Source organism: Myotis lucifugus, unplaced genomic scaffold (genome assembly GCF_000147115.1).
Source record: "Myotis lucifugus unplaced genomic scaffold, Myoluc2.0 scaffold_29, whole genome shotgun sequence".
In the NCBI taxonomy this organism is placed as follows: Eukaryota; Metazoa; Chordata; class Mammalia; order Chiroptera; family Vespertilionidae; genus Myotis; species Myotis lucifugus.
The window spans coordinates 3,282,887-3,300,038 of NW_005871077.1; the positions used below are offsets into that span (position 1 = coordinate 3,282,887).

General features: G+C 40.4%; 1 protein-coding gene across 4 annotated transcripts in view; it reads left to right on the plus strand.

The window, feature by feature from the left end:
* ZEB1 (zinc finger E-box binding homeobox 1) overlaps positions 1–17,152 on the plus strand; it is a 271,362-nt gene that overhangs the window by 233,317 nt on the left and 20,893 nt on the right. For all 4 annotated transcript variants that reach the window (XM_023752199.1, XM_023752201.1, XM_023752198.1 and 1 more), the window contains one exon: positions 12,593–12,795. In XM_023752199.1, coding sequence (XP_023607967.1) covers positions 12,593–12,795 — 203 coding nt within the window. The remainder of the gene's footprint in view (positions 1–12,592; positions 12,796–17,152) is intronic.

Genomic DNA, 17,152 nt, shown 5'->3' on the forward strand with positions numbered 1-17,152 from the left:
GCTAGGACATTACTTAGAATGTTTAAGGATATATCAAGTTGTAAGATCCTAATCTGGTTTGATTTTTCCAGGGTCTCACTTTAATGGATATATGTAGCTTAAAGTCAAATAATGAACTTATTTAAGGCTTTTTTTTAGAGCAGTTGTGTGTTTACAACCAAATTGAGACAGAGATACAGAGATGTCCCATATAACCCTTTCCCACACACATTCATAAGCCTTTCCCATTATCAACATAACTCACCAGAATGGTACTTTTCTTTTTTTTTTCTTTTTTGCCAAGGATGAACCTACATTGACACAACATAATCATTCCAAGTTCATAGTTTACCTTAGGGTTTACTCTTGGTGATGTACATTCTATGGGTTTGGACGAATGTATAAGGACATGTATTTATCATTATATCATACAGAGTAGTTTCACTAACCTAAAAATTCTTCTGTGCTCTGCCTATTCATTCATCTTTCCCCATCTCCCCTACCCCTGACAACCACTCATCTTTATGTTTCCATTGGAATCATATGTAGCCTTTTCAAGTTGACTTTTTTCACTTAGAAATCTGCACTTAAGATTCTTCTATGTCATTTTAGGGCTTGATAGTTCATTTCTTTTGTGTTGAATAATATTCCAATGTCTGGATGCACCACAGATTATTAATCCGTTCACCTTCTGAAGGATACCTTCCAAATTTTGGCAATTATGAATAAACTGCTATAAACATCTATGCACAGATTTTTGTAGGGACATAAGTTTTCAATTCCTTTTGATAAACAACAAGAAGCACAATTGCTGGATTTGTATGCTAAGAGTATATATTCAGTTTTACAAGAAACTGCCAAATCACCTTCCAAAGTAGCTGTACCAGTTTTCATTCTTACCGGCACTGAATGAGAGTTACTGTTGCTTCACGTCCTCACCAATATTTGGTGCTGTCAGTGTTCTGGATTTTGGATGTTCTATAGATGTGTAATGGTTTCTTGTGGTTTTAATTTGTGCTTCCATGATGACATACGATGTGGAGCATCTTTTCATACTTATCTGCCATCTATATCTTCTTTGGTAAGCTGTCTGTTAAGGTCTTTGGCCCATTTTTTAGTTATTTGATTTTTTATTGAGTTTAAGAGTTCTTTGCATATTTTGGATAATAATCCTTTAGTACATGTGTTTTTTTGCAAAAATTTTTCTCAGTCTGGCTCGTCTTCTAATTCTCTTGATATTATCTTTCTTAGAGCAGAAGCATTTAATTTTAATGAAATGTAGCTTGTCAGTTACTTTTTATATAAATTGTGCCTTTAATGTTGTATCTAAAAAGGCATCAACCAATGTCATATAGGTTTTCTCCTCTTATCTTTTAGGAGTCTTATAGTTTTGCATTTTACAGTTAGGTCTGTGATCCATTTTGAGTTCATACTTGTGAATGGTGTATAGGTCTGTGTCTTGATTCAATTTTTTTTTTTTTGCATGAGGATGTTCAGTTGTTCTATTACATTTGTTGACAAAATTGTTTTTGCTCTATTGTATTGCCTTTGCTCCTTTGTCAAAGATCAGTTGACAATATTTATGGGGATCTATTTCTGGGCTCTCTGTTCTGTTTCATTGATCCATTTGTCTATACCACATGTCTTGATTATTATAGCTTTATAGTAAGTATTAAAGTTGGATAGTGTTAGTCCTCTGACTTTGTTCTTCTTCAGTATTGTGTTTGCTATTTTGGACTTCTTGGCTCCCCATATAAACTTTAGAATATTTATAAATATCCATAAAACAACCCTCTAGGATATATATTGGGATTGCATTGAATCTATATATGAAGTTGGGAAGAACTGACATCTTGACCGTATTGAGTCTCCTTATCAATGAAGTTGGAATATCTCTCCATTTATTTAGTTCTTTTGTTCATCAGAGTTTTGTTGTTTTCCTCATATAAATTTCATACATATTTTGTTAGCTTTATACATAAGTATTTCAAATTTCTTGATGCTAATGTAAATGGTATTGTATCAATCAACTTTTAAATTTTTGAAGGAAATTGAGAAAGATGGTATAGAAAAACAAAATAAATTCAATTGTAGAGTCAACTACTTTCCTTAAATCAGGTATAAACCATGAAAAAAAAGAGAACAAACAGAAGTTTAACTCTAGAATAGAGAAATTTTTTGTAACTAAATCAGTGACAAAGTAAATAGAAGTAGGGTACTTCAGAACTTTTTTTTCCAGTGTGCCAAAAGTTCACATATATGAACACTATAGATTATTGCCCCTGGGAACACTACATTTCAGCTTAATGACAGTGTGCTGATTATCAATATTTGTATATTTGGAGAGTCTGTAGTTATTGGCATTATAATCCTACTAGTGACCCAGTGCCCGGATTCATGCACATTGAAAGGAAATTAATTAGAAGGTGGCCAGTGGGGCAGGACTGGGCTAGACGGGCTGGACACGCCCTGGATCCAACCTCCCACGGACCTCCCCAGCGTCTGCAGAGTGAGAGGGATCCCGCTGGCAGATGGGATCTCTCGGCCTGGCCTGCGGGGATCGGGCCGAAAATGGCTCTCCAACAACCCCTGAGGGGTCCTGGAGTGCAAGAGGATGCTCTGCAAAGTTGCTGTCATACAGGGTATGGAACGCAAACACAAGTGTGCAGTAAACCAGATTCGGGGCCGGCATTGCTCCAGCAACAACATAACCCACAGCTGAAGGTGGAATTGCACAGCCCCACAAGGAATCGGGCTCCCTCCTCTCTGGTTTCAGGGTGCATCACTTGAGAACCACAGCTGCCAAGGCACTGCAGCTGGGCAGCTCCTGCATTGAGTGTCTGCCCCCTGGTGGTCAGTGCACATCATAGCGACCAGTCCAACGGTCAGACACTTAGCATATTAGCCTTTTATATATATAGACTAGAGGCCCGGTGCACAAAAATTTGTGCACTCGGGGCGGGGGGGCCCTCAGCCCGGCCTGTGCCCTCTCGCAGTCTGGGACCCCTGGGGGGATGACCACCTGCTGGCTTAGGCCTGCTCCCCAGGGGATTGGGCCTAAGCTGGCAATCAGACATCCCTCTGGCAGCCCGGCATCCCTCGGGGGATGTCCACTTGCCAGCGGGGAGCAGACCTAAGCTGCAGTCGGACATCCTTAGCACTGCTGAGGAGGCAGGAGAGGCTCCCACCACCACCGCTGTACTGGCAGCCATCAGCCTGGCTTGTGGCTGAGCAGAGCTCCCCCATGTAGGAGCGCACTGACCACCAGAGGGCAGCTCCTGCATTGAGCGTCTGCCCCTTGGTGGTCAGTGTGTGTCATAGTGACCAGTCATTCCCAGTCTTTCTGCTGTTAGGGTCAGTTTGCATATTACCCTTTTACTATATAGGATAGAGGCCTGGTGCCTGGGTGGGGGCCAGCTGGTTTGCCCTGAAGGGTGTCCTGGATCAGGGTGGGGGTCCTGCTTGGGTGCCTGGCCAGCCTGGGTGAGGGGCTGATGGCTGTATGCAGCTGGTCACACCCCCTTCAGGGTGGGGGTCCTCACTGGGGTGTCTGGCCAGCCTGGATGAGGGGCTGATGGCTGTTTTCAGGCTGGCCACACCCCCTTCAGGGTGGGGGTCCCCACTGGGGTGCCTGGCCAGTCCCCACTGGGGTGCCTGGCTGTTTTCAGGCTGGCCTGCTACTGAAGCTCCCAGCCTCTCCTTTTTTCTTTTCTTTTTTTTTATTATGGGATTTATTTACCTTCTATAACTGAAACTCTGTTGCCTTCACTGGCGCTCCCAGCTCTGAGGTCGAGGCTGGCTGAAAGCAGGTATCTGGGATTTGTTTAGCTTCTATAATTGAAACTTTGTTGCTTTTGGAGCTGTTGCTATCGGAGCTTAGAGCAGTCCGCGGCAGGTGGAGAACCTTGGCTTCCTCCATCACTGGAGCAAGCAAACCTCCTGCTCGCTTCAGCTGCGTGGCTGCCAGCCGCCATCTTTGTTGGCAGTTAATTTGCATATCTCGCTGATTAGCCAATGGGAAGCGTAGCGGAGGTACGGTTAATTACCCTTTTTGTATTTTGTTAGATAGGACTAGAGGCCCAGTGCATGAAAATTCATATACTCGGGGGTCCCTCAGCTCCCCGGGGGACCGGGCCTAAGCTGGCAGGAAGACATCCCTCTGGCAGCCTGGGAACCCTCGGGAGATGTCCACCTATGGGGAGCGGGGCCTAAGCTGCAGTCAGACAGCCTTAGTGCTGCCGAGGAGGCAGGAGAGGCTCCCACCACTGCTGCTGCACTCACAGCCATCAGCCTGGCTTGTGGCTGATCGAAACTCCCCCTATGGGAGCGCACTGACCACCAGGGGGCAGCTCCTGCATTGAGCATCTTCCCCCTGGTGGTCAGTGTGTGTCATAGTGACTGGTCATTCCTGGTCATTTCGCCATTAGGGTCAATTTGCATATTACCTTTTTATTATATAAGACTATAGATCCAGTGCATGGATTCATGCACTGGCGGGGTCCCTTGGCCTGGCCTGCAGGGATTGGGTGAAAACCTGCTCTTTGACATCCCCTGAGGGGTCCCGAATTGTGAGAGGGCGGTTCTCGGGTGACGCACCCCAGAATCGGGCTCCCTTCTTTCTTGCTGGGGTGCAGCCCCAGCGGGTACAGGGGTTCCCAAAGGTGTGGACGGAGTCGGCGAAGAATGAATGACACGGAGGCAGTGTTCAGGTGATCATCATAGCCAGGTTCCTCTTTATTGTCATCTAACATCTGTATTTATACTATTTGGTCCCAATCCTATCCATACTATACAAAAGGCCAGGGGGCTTCCCATCTCCATTCAAAGGTTACTCTATTGTTCCACTAAGCTACAAGGAAGTAACTGAAGGAGGTCACTCCAAGCAAAGATCAAAGTGACCAACCACCCCTCTGACACTCAGTTAAAGGGTTTACTGATAAAAATCCTCACCTGGGGAAACAACCTTTCTTCTCCTAGCCAGGTTCCTTCCCCTATTGTCCTCTTACATCTGCATTTATCCTATTTGATCTTAATCCCATCCATTCCATACCAAAGGCTAGGGCATTTCTCATCTCCATTTCAAGGTCCCTTGAAACATCCCTGCAGAGACTGCCTCAAGCAGCCAGGGTGGATCGGCTTCCAGCACTCTCTGGTTCCAGATGTGTCACCCAAGAACCACAGCTTCCAAGTCACTGCAGCTCGGTAGCTCCTGCATTGAGCATCTGCCCCCTGGTGGTTAGTGCACATCACAGCTACTGGTCAGAGCATCTGCCCCCTGGTGGTCATTGCACATCATAGCTACTGGTCGGACGGTCGCTTAGGCTTTATATATATATACTAGAGGCCCGTGTGCAGGAAGATTCCTGCAAGAATAGGGCTTTGCTCCCGTCTCTGCCACTCCTACCCCGCCCTTCTCTGCCGTTCCTACCCTGCCCGTCTCTGCTGCTTCTCTCCTGTCCGTCTCCGCTACCTCGGCTCTGTTGCTTGGCTTCCTTCTACGGTGTCTTCAGTCTTCGCTCCCAGCTGGTATATGCAAATTAGCCACCATATATGTTGGCAGTTAATTTGCATATTGCTCTGATTAGCCAATGGTGGGCATAGCGAAGGTATGGTCAATTTGCATCTTTGTCTATTATTAGATAGGAGATATATATATATATCCCTACTGTTTCCATTTTGATTTCTTGGTTGTTTATTCGCCTAAATAAAATGTATTAACATTTCACCTATAGAAGCAGAACGTTAAAATAAACATAAAAAGGAAATAGAAAACCTTTAAACCCATATGTATATATGTAAGATATATATGTAACAAAATCGTATTCAAAAAGCTTGGATGAAAGAAAACAATTAAAACAAAAGAAATGTTCCATTGCATAGATCAATGGTTCTCAACCTTCCTAATGTCACGACCCTTTAATACAGTTCCTCATGTTGTGGTGACCCCCAACCATAAAATTATTTTTGTTGCTACTTCATAACTGTAATTTTGCTACTGTTATGAATCATAATGTAAATATCTGATATGCAGGATGTATTTTCATTGTTACAAATTGAACATAATAAACATAGTGATTAATCACAAAAACAATATGTAATTATATATGTGTTTTCCGATGGTCTTAGGCGACCCCTGTGAAAGGGTCGTTAGACCCCCAAAGGGGTCGCGACCCACATGATGAGGACCGCTGGCATAGTTCAAATAAGGTTAAACCTTGTAAAGTTCAGTGTTATAAATCAACACAGTAAAATCCCATAAAAATTGAGGCCCTAACCATTCTGGTTAATACAACATTTAAATTATAAAACATATTTTTAATTCAGGTATTCCTTACTTTTAGGTATCTATATATATAAAAACCTAATTGACCGACCGGTAGCTATGATGCACACTGACCACCAGGAGTCAGACGCTCAAAACACAGGCATGGAAACATGGAACAGACTGATGAATCTCAGAGGGAAGGGGGTGGGTGGAGGGTGGGAAGATATTAATCAAAGATCTTATATGCATACTAGAGGCCTGGTGCATGGATTTGTGCAGCAGTGGGGTTCCTTGGTCTGTCCTGCAGGGGTCAGGCCAAAACCAACAGTCTGACGTCCCCCGAAGGGTCCTGGATTGCGAGAGGGCACAGGCCAGGCTGAGGGACACACCAGTGCATGAATTCATGCACCGGGCCTCTAGTATAATATAATATATATACTGCTAATAGAGTATTTCACAATAGATAGTCTGTAACACCAGTAGCATCTGTTTAAATACAAAAAGTTATTCAGAAACTCTTAAATTTTTAAAGTTTTAGCAGGTTAAACAAGCCCTGTGAGTTTAGCAGGTTAAACATGCCCTCCGTGTTCACTTCCTAAGTTGTGAACAGGCAAACTTTATTCCAGTAGGTTGATTTTCAAAAATTCTGAGTTAGTGGGGAGCAAATCAAGATTTTTCAAAGGTTTTATATCAAATAACACTATCAGTCTGAAATGTTATGCTAACTACCAAAGAAAGAGGAAGATACAAAAAAATTTAATTTTTTAGATAAGTATATCAATGGTCACAGATGCATAAATAAATTATAGAAAGTTTTTAAAATGACCAAGAAGGTTGTCTTTTTAGTAGTATTCATTTGCTACCTTAAGTTTATTATAGGAATTCTAAAAGATATTTTCCTTATATGACAAGCCTTTATTCCTAAAAAAGTATTTTTTTAAAAAACAATACAATATTTTCAAAAATAGAAACACAATTTTCACTTAACTTTTAAACCTGCATTCTATAACTTGCTTATAATGTCAAATATTTAGATTTACTTTTTTATTTTATACATGCTAGTGACGTAAAAATTAAATTCAAATTTTATATATGTGAAAAAAATTCAATAGATTCTGATTTATGAAGGTAATTACTTGCTGTTAAAATACAGGGTGTCCCAAGTATACACACTTTGACAGCTGATAGCTCAATTTGAAAATGACATGTATTTTAATAAACAACTGCCTTTATAATTATTCAAAGTGCCTGTATATATTTTTGGGGGGACACCCTATATAAGCAGCCTGTCATTTTACAAAATATTAGTATTTTGTTTATTAATTAGTGGGGTTAATCATGAAGGCAAAAAAGACATAAAAAATGAGAGCAGACAGCTCTCTAACACTATGAGTATAAGCAGCTTGAGTTTGAGTGATGGAAATCATTGTGATTCTGGTGCCAATAATGAACACTTAAAATAGTGGACTCTGACTTTTGCCATTGTAAATAGGATGGACTAGCAGTCTGGCAAAGAGAATGTGTCAAATGTTGACTTCTCACTTGCCAGTACAAATAGGAAATTCATACTAGACAAAACATAATATGATTCCAAAGAATTTCATCATGTGGCTAATCTAGTCCCCAAAGAAGTGGGTCATGTTAAAGTCATCACCAACAGAAGACTCTCTGGTACCAGTTGCCTTACTAATGAAAGATGCCATCCTAAACTTTGGGAGTTTTAGTTGTTTGATTTTTAATATATTAAATAAAATATTCATATTCATATTTTGATACATATATTAGCATATTTACCTAGCTTTGTCAAGTTAGGTGCTCAGTCTATTATATGTAGGCTGTTATTTGAGCAAGATATTTAATTTATATAAACTTGAATTTCAGTAAAGGTAACATATATTTATGAAACTTTTTTATATTGTTATGAAATTTTCTTTGGTGGTCTATTTTCCTAGAAGAAAATCAAAATGAAGGTAGAGATGACATTTACAATAAGATGTCACTTAGGAACTTATTTCTTTGAAGAAATAAATCAAATATGGAAAACTTAGTTTAATAATATTCATTGAGGAACCAAGATGGCGGCAAGAATCAGAAAACCTGAATAGACCAATAACAACTAATGAAATTGAAATTTAAAAAAACACCCAGCAAACAAAAGTCCTGGACCAGATGGCTTCACAGGTGAGTTTTACTAAATATTCAAAGAAGAAATAACACCTATTCTCCTCAAACTATTCTAAAAATATCAGAATGAGGAAAGACTTCCAAGATCTTTTGACAAGACCAGCATTATCCTAATTCCCAAATCAGATAAAGACACTACAAAAATCAATAAGAAAACAGCAATCCTAAATGACATTCTAGAACAGATGGAACTGACATCTTCAGAAAAATTCTACCCCAAAGCTACGGAATATACATTCTTCTCAAGTGCACATGGGACATTTTCAAAGATAGACTACATGTTAGGACATAAGCTAAGTCTCTACAAATTCAAGAAGATTGAAATCATATCAAGAATCGTCTCAAACCACAATGACATGAAATTAGAAATCAGCTACAATAAAAATGCTAAAAAACAACCAAATACATGGAGGCTAAATAGCATGCCATTTAACAATTAATGGATTACCAAAGAGATCAAAGATGAAATAAAAACATTCTGGAAACATAAAAATAAACACAACAATCCAAAATCTATGGAACACAATGAAAGCTGTCCTGAGAGGGAAGTTTATAATAAAACAGACTTGGTTCAAAAAAGAAAGAAAGAAAGAAAGAAAATAAAGAAAAACTGGGGAGAACCAAGATAGTAGTGTATGTAAATGCCTGTACTCACCACCTCCCACAACCACAGAAAAATTACAACTAAAATAAAGAACAACTATCATCCAGAACTGCCTGAAAGCTGGCTAAATGGAAGTCCTAAAACTAAAGAAAGAAGAAAGCACATTGAGACTGCTAGGAGGGGTGGAGGCATGGGAAAAAGCTGGACCAGCACACACGAGTGCCACTTCTTTAATTGGGAGGGATATTGTTTCTGCGGAGGCCCCCCCAATGAGGAGCAAGGGGTCCCAGCCCCACATAAGACTCCCAGCTCATGCTCCCAGAGCTTGGAAAAGAAGTCCCCATAACTATGGCATGTAAAAACCAGTGGGGATAGGGGTTTAGTGACATAGAGGCTGCTGGAGGCCCAGGTGTTCCTCTTAAAGGGCCAGAGCATGAACTGAACTTACCAGGTCCTGCTTCCTCTGAGTTCCAGTGCCAGGGAGAGGCTCTGGGGGACCCAGACACATACAAGGAGAAACTGGATTGTCTGGCATCAGGGCAGGAACTCAGGGTGGCTTTCTCCCAGATGGAGGTGCTCAAAGGGGTCATTGTTCCTGTGCTGGGAACTCCTGGGTCCAGGGCTGACTGGCAGCCATTTCTGTTTGCTCTGCCCTGATGATTCCCTGAGATTCTGCCCCATCCAATTTGCAGCCCCACCCAACCTGTGTGCAGTGGCTTTTGCATATGAATGGCTTGTCCTTGCTCAGGCTTCAGACTTGCTAAAATCTCTCAAACAATTTGCAGCTGGGTCAGGAAGCCCCAAATCTATCAATAAAAGGCCCAAGACCCAGCACTAGCACCAGCCTGCCTTGCTTCACAGCTGGGCCTCACTTGGGCACCTCCAAGCCCAATACATATAGGAGGAATCTGCAGCTCTCTCTGTAGCTCCCGCTGGGTGGCCCCTGGCAGTGGCTGACTTTGCACCTCCAAGGATACCCAAGAGTCAGTGCATCCGGTGGACAGCATCAGACCATACCAGATTACAACTCTACACATCCATAAGCAACATACTCAAGCGACAGAATCAGTAAGTACCAAAGCCACACTGAAGCAAGTCCTGCTCCATAGGGTGTCTTCTGCATAGCAGCTCTCCCACTGTAGTCACAGCTGGTCCTCACAGCTAATTGGCTTGGAGGTCAGTTCCTCACAGTGACACCAGTAGCAATCAAGTCTTAACTACAACAAGACTGTGTTCACAGCCCACCAAGGGGCACACCTAGAGTACCCTGCTCAGTTGACTGAAGAGGCTAAGCTACTGGGCCCTATAGGTCACCTTACTACATAAGGCCACTTTACCAACTCCAGGAGACATAGCAGCTCTACCCAATACACAGAAACAAACACGGGAGCAGCCAAAATGTGGAGACAAAGAAACATGTCATAAATGAGAAAAATGGAAAAAAGCAAACTACTGGATACAGAGGTCAAAACCAGTTACAAGGTTACTCAAGAATCTTCATGAGACCTTCAAGTGACTTAGTACGACTTTCAAGGATCTTAGTGAGAATACCAAACACATGGAAAAAAACAGCAGTCAGAAATTAAGCATACACTGACTGAAATAAAGAATAATATGCAGGGATTCAACAGAAGACTAGAAGATTCCAAGAATCAAATCAATGTGAAATATGAGGAAGCAAAAACCCAATCAGAAGAGCAAAACGAAAAAAGAATTCAAATATAGGAAGATAGTGTAAGGAGCCTCAGAGACAACTTTAAGCATAGCCAACATTCACATTATGGAGGTACCAGAAGGAGAAGAGAGAGAGCAAGATATGAAAACCTATTTGAAGAAATAATGACAGAAAATTTTCCCTACCTGGTGAAAGAAATAGACTTACAAGTCCAGGAAGCACAGAGAGCCCCAAACAAGAGGAACTCAAAGGGACCACACCAAGACACATCATAATAAAAATGCCAAGGGCTAACGACAGAGAATCTTAAAAGCAGCAAGAGAAAAGCAGTTAGTTACCTACAAGGGAGCACCCATATAACTATCAGCTGATTTCTCAACAGAAACTATGCAGGCCAAAAGGAAGTGGCAAGAAATATTCAAGGTGATGAATAGCAAGGACCTACAACCAAGATTACTCTATCATTTGGAATTGAAGGTCAGATTAAGAGCTTCACCAACAAGAAAAAGCTAAATGAGTTCATTACCATCAAACCAGTATTACATGAAATGTTGAAGGGTATTCTTTAAGAAGAGGAGGAAAAATGAAAAGGAAGAGGAAGAAGAAAAATATAAAGATAAAAAATATGAACTAAAAATGGCAACAAATACATATCTATCAATAATTTAATCTAAAAATCAAAATAAACTAATAAGAAACCTAATGAACGGAATAAACTGGTGAATGAAATAGAATCAGAAGCATAGAAATGCAACAGACTGACAATTCTCAGTTTGAAGGGGGGTGGAGGGAGCAGGAAGAAAAGATCTCATATGCATATATGCATTACCTATGGACACATACAATAGGGTGGCAAAGGCCTGGGATGGGATGGGAACTGGATGAAGGGGGAACAAGGGGCAAAGGATATCTGTAATATTCTCAACAATAAAGATAAAATAATATTAATTGACAAAGTAATACTACATTTTAGGATTGTCAGGTTACACGGTTCCAAAATTACATATAGTTCATTTAGTGAAGCCCAATTTATGCATAATACTTTTTTTCTGAAAGCTATCCTATATTTATTCATTCATATAAAATTATACAGATAATTTTTCATTGTATTTCAGTAGGGGAAAGAAGATGAATAATCATGCACAAGAGATATTTATGGGCCAAGCCTAGATCTGGCTCCCTACTAACACCGCCCTCTCCAAAATACATGCATTTTTTTTAGTCTAAACATGGTCATATGACCTCCTAACTACAATGAGTCTTAGAAAAATAGTCTAGCTATGTACTACTTACTCTCTGAAGATAGTAACTCATTTTGAAATTTGAAATTTGAAAGGATGAACATTAAATAAATAATAATGACATTGTTACCTATAAAAAGATTCTGTTATGGTATACAAGTCCATTAATATGTGTACATTTACAAATGTAACGTACATTCTAATTTTACTTTTGTTTCTTGTTTTTGTCTGACCATATAAAAGAAGAAAAGAATTAGAGTTTAGTGAAAAAAAATGGGACTTTAAAGTCAGACAGCAAACATTTGAATCCTGACTTAGTCATTTACTGGCTGTGTGACTTTTAAGTTATTTAATCTTTCTGAACCTTATTCATGTTTGCACGTATAAAATAGAGTGAGTATCATTATATTGTTCTGAGGATCAAATATAAACTGGGAAGCCTAATATCTTGCATAGAGCTTAAGGAGGATCACTGGTAGCTTTGGTAACATTTTTTTTTATTTTTCTACAATTTATTTTTCAATTACAGTTGGCATCCAATATTATTTTATATGAGTTTCAGGTATATAGCATAATGGTTAGACAGTTATATAATATGCTGATTTTTTTTTCAATTTTTAAAATTTATGATCTTGCTTTTACAGGAACACCAGATGCATTTTCCCAATTACTCACCTGCCCGTATTGTGATAGAGGCTATAAACGCTTTACCTCTCTAAAAGAACACATTAAATATCGCCATGAAAAGAACGAAGATAACTTTAGTTGCTCTTTGTGCAGTTACACCTTTGCGTACAGAACTCAACTTGAACGTCATATGACATCACATAAATCAGGAAGAGATCAAGTAAGTGAAATAACTGAGCTCACTAGCTCTCCAAATTTTGAGAATTCATCTCTCCATAGAAGGAAAGGGTCTTAATATACTTAAAAGTTAAAAAGATGTACTAGATAATGTCTTCTATGCAGCTTTATAAAAATGAAAGTGATTATTTTAATTATCTGGTTACTTCTGAGTTATAAATCACATGTGATCATGATTTTAAAGCTAACTAAGTATTTCTTTTTCAGATAAGATCCCTTTCATCTCAATTTATTTATTTTGCTTATACTGTAACAAATATTTCTCTTAAGTTTATAACTAGATTTCATAATGCATTGTATTAAAATGTTCAGTGCAGGAAAATAAATACTGGTTACATAAATCACATGACTTACTACTGACCAAATTTAAAAGGACAATAATGATAAAATTTTATTTTTTTGTGAACCACTGACTCTTTATTCTCAGTATAAGCTATAGTGAATAAGGGAAGTTGCTTCCTCTAAGAATCTAAAGTTTAGATTCCAATATATTTTTATTCTGAAGACTCAATTTTCATATGGTTTATTCTACTTCTTTGTCACTTTACCTCAATTTCTAGAGGTATAAACCAAGATTACTCTATAAGTATTAAGTTACATGTAAACTTGTTGGCTCTATACTTAAGAATTAAAGTAAAAGAACCTTCCCAGTTGTACTTCTTTTATAAGGTCTTAATAACTATCAACTATAAACAATCAACTGAATATCATTAAATCTAACTTCAAAAATCAAATAACTATTCAACTGCATGGGGTATGTCAAGGCTGTATGTGTGGTTGGGGCACATGTCCATTTTCTTATATTAGAGAAAATATCTATATACATGAGTCTCTATGAACTTTGCCCTAGGAATGTACCTAACATATATCATATGTCCCATAGACAACAAATTAGACCTTTTGCTAAGATGATAGCCAAACCAAAATACCAAACAAACAAAAAATTATGGAAAAAGAATTATTGAACATGGTCAGCCTATTTCTCAGGACTTGAGCAACAACACTCACAAAATAAGATTGGGGGTTGGGGACTGGCAAATCAGGTACTATAGGACCAAGATTGCCTTAGATAGATTAATGATTAAGTTTGTGAAGAAGCACTTGAAATGGGAGAGAGTACCAAAAGGAGAAAACTGGTACAGAGAAGGAACTACTGAACACAAACACCATCTATTTACCATATGCCCCTATTATAGTCTTACTAGAGGCCTGGTGCATGAATTCATGCATGGGGGGTGGGGGTCTGGCCTGCCCGCCCTGATCAGGGGGATCAGGCTAGGCTGGCCAGGAGGAGGGGATATGGGAGGTTGTCCAGCCAACCCTGCCCCTTGGTCAAACTCCCGGTCAAGCTCCTGGTCAAGGGGACAATTTGCATATTAGCCTTTTATTATATAGGATTAAGAACAATATAGACAAGTGCTCTTTTTATCTAAGACTCCTCAGGTAACCACAGTATAGATGAGCCTTGGGAAAAGAGCGTATTCAATGAAATTTGGGGAGCATATTTATCCTGTAACTGCTGCCCCCATATACTCTCTATACCAGTGATGGCGAACCTATGACACGCATGTCAGAGGTGACACGCGAACTCATTTTTTTGGTTGATTTTTCTTTGTTAAATGGCATTTAAATATATAAAGTAAATATCAAAAATATAAATCTTTGTTTTACTATGGATGCAAATATCAAAAAATTTCTATATGTGACACAGCACCAGAGTTAAGTTAGGGTTTTTCAAAATGCTGACACACTGAGCTCAAAAGGTTCACCATCACTGCTCTATACCAAGGGCCTTTGTCAAAGGACAGGCAGAGCTAATAGTGAAAGCAGGAGATGCCATTATAAAAGCAAATTGTAAGATCTCTGATGAGCATGAAACCCCCTTTTTGATGATTTTTCTAATGGCGGCAGAGGTAGGTTTATATATAAAGTGTGTGGTCAATTAAGGTCAGAAAGGAATTGTGATAAATTTTGGGACCAATAAGGTACAGAAATATAATTGGGAGGTTTTAGAAACTAGTTATGAGGCAGAAAACTAGAGGTAGAATGTCTAGCATGCTGGCCTTTGAAAATCATGCCACATCTTAAAGGTAAGCATTTCCATGTCTTATTCATTTATTCATTCAACAAATATTTGAATTAATTTATTCATTCAACAAATATTCTATTATGTGTCAGGCCCTGTTCTAGGTGTTAAAGCACAATAGTGAAAAGGATGAGCAAAATCTATGACAGTAGGGAACATATACAGGGTGGTACAAAAGTAGGTTTACAGTTGTGAGTGTGCAAAGCACAGAGTTTATTCTTGTACTAGAGGCCTGATGCATGAAATTCGTGCAAGGACTTTGGCCCCTGCCTCCGCAGCAGCCACCTCTGCCACAGCCCCCGCCCACCGCCACCACAGCCAGGGGGCCTTGGCTGCCTTTGCCGTGGCCCCTGCCCACTGCAGCTTTGTCCGGAAGGAAGGCTGTCCAGTCTAATTAGCATATTATGCTTTTATTATTATAGATGAGAGGCCCAGTGCACGAAATTCATGCACTGCGGAGGGGCGGGGGTGTCCCTCAGCCCAGCCTCCACTTTTTCTAATCTGGGACCCCTCGGGGGATGTCCAACTGCCGATAGGGATCTGGCCTAAATGGGCGGTCGGACATCCCTCTCATAATCCAGGACTACTAGCTCTCAACTGCTCACCTGCCTGCCTGCCTGATTGCCCCTAACTGCTTCTGCCTGCCAGCCTGATCACCCCCTAACCATTCCCCTGCCAGCCTGATCGATGCCTAACTGCTCCCCTGCCAGCCCGATTGACCCAACTGCCCTCCCCTGCTAGCCTGGTTGCCCCCAACTGCCCTCCCCTACCAGCCCGGTCACTCCCAACTGCTCTTCCCTGCAGGCCTGGTCACCCCTAACTGCCATCCCTCCCCTGCAGGCCCAGTTACCCCTAACTGCCCTCCACTGCCGGTCTGGTTGCCCACAACTGCCCTCCCCTGCCAGCCATCTTGTGGCTGTGGGCACCGCCATCTTTGAGGGTGTGGCAGTCAGTTAGCATATTTCCTCCTTATTGGCTGTGGGCGCCGCTATCTTTGAGGGTGGGGCAGTCAGTTAGCATATTCCCTCCTTATTGGCTGTGGGTGACACCATCTTTGCGATGGCATGAGGGTCAATTAGCATATTCCCTCTTTATTAGATAAGATTATTATTTATTACTGTGTTTTCCATATGAACAACTGTATACCTACTTTTGCACTACCCCATACTAATGTGATATGAAACAGATATAAAATATAAAAAACAGATAGTATGAAGAAAAATAGAGTAAGAGGATAGAAAGTGATGAAAATCACTATTTTTAGAGGGTAGGGAGACCTTTCTGAGAATATGCCATCTGAACTAAAACCTGAATGAAATGAAGAAGCCAATCATGGAATGATTGGGGGAAGGACATTTCACTCAAAGGGAACAGACTGAAGCATGAAAAGGCCTTGAGGCAGAAACCTGTCTGATGCCACCAAAGAACAGTCAGGAGGCCAGTGTGAACAAAGGGATAAAAGAAGGTGAGGCCCGGGAGGCAGATGATGTAGCTCTTTGAATAGGCCATAATAAAGACTTTTGATTTTATTCCAAAGTATGATAGGGAAGCCTTTGAAGGATATTGAATTTTAACTTTATTTGTTTGTTTGTTTAAAGGGAGAGAGAGAGAGAGAGAGAGAGAGAGAGAGAGAGAGAGAGAGAGAGAAGCATCAATGATGAGAGAGAATTGTTGATCAGCTACCTCCTGCACATCCTGCACATCCCTTACTGGGGATCAAGCCTGCAACCAGGCAGCTGTCATGATGGGGAATCGAACTGTGACTTGATTCATGGGTTGATGCTCAAGCACTTAGCTACACCAGCCAGGCATTAACTTTTTTTTTTAAGGGGACACTGACTGTTGGGTAAAGAATAGGTCAAGAGAGACAAAAATGGAAGCGGGGAGATGCTATTGCTAAAGTCCAGGCCAGGGGTAGTTGATGGTTTAAACTTGGTGGTGGTGACAGACTATCACCTAATGAGTAATATTGGATTCAGAATGTATTAATTTGGCTTGCCGATTGAATGGGTAAGGACATAAGAGAAAGAGAGGGGTTCAAGGATTACTTCAAAGTTCAGGGCCTAAGCAATAAATAAAATGAGAGTGTTATTCACAAAATTAGGAAACACTAGAGGAGGGAACTGTTTTTTCAGGAGAGAAAGTTAAGAGTTTAAATGTTAGTCATGGTTAACAAAGGCCTATCACTTTCCCATTATCCAGGAATATTGAGGAAACCAATTGGACGGTAAAGAGTCTGGGAGTTGAAGGGGAA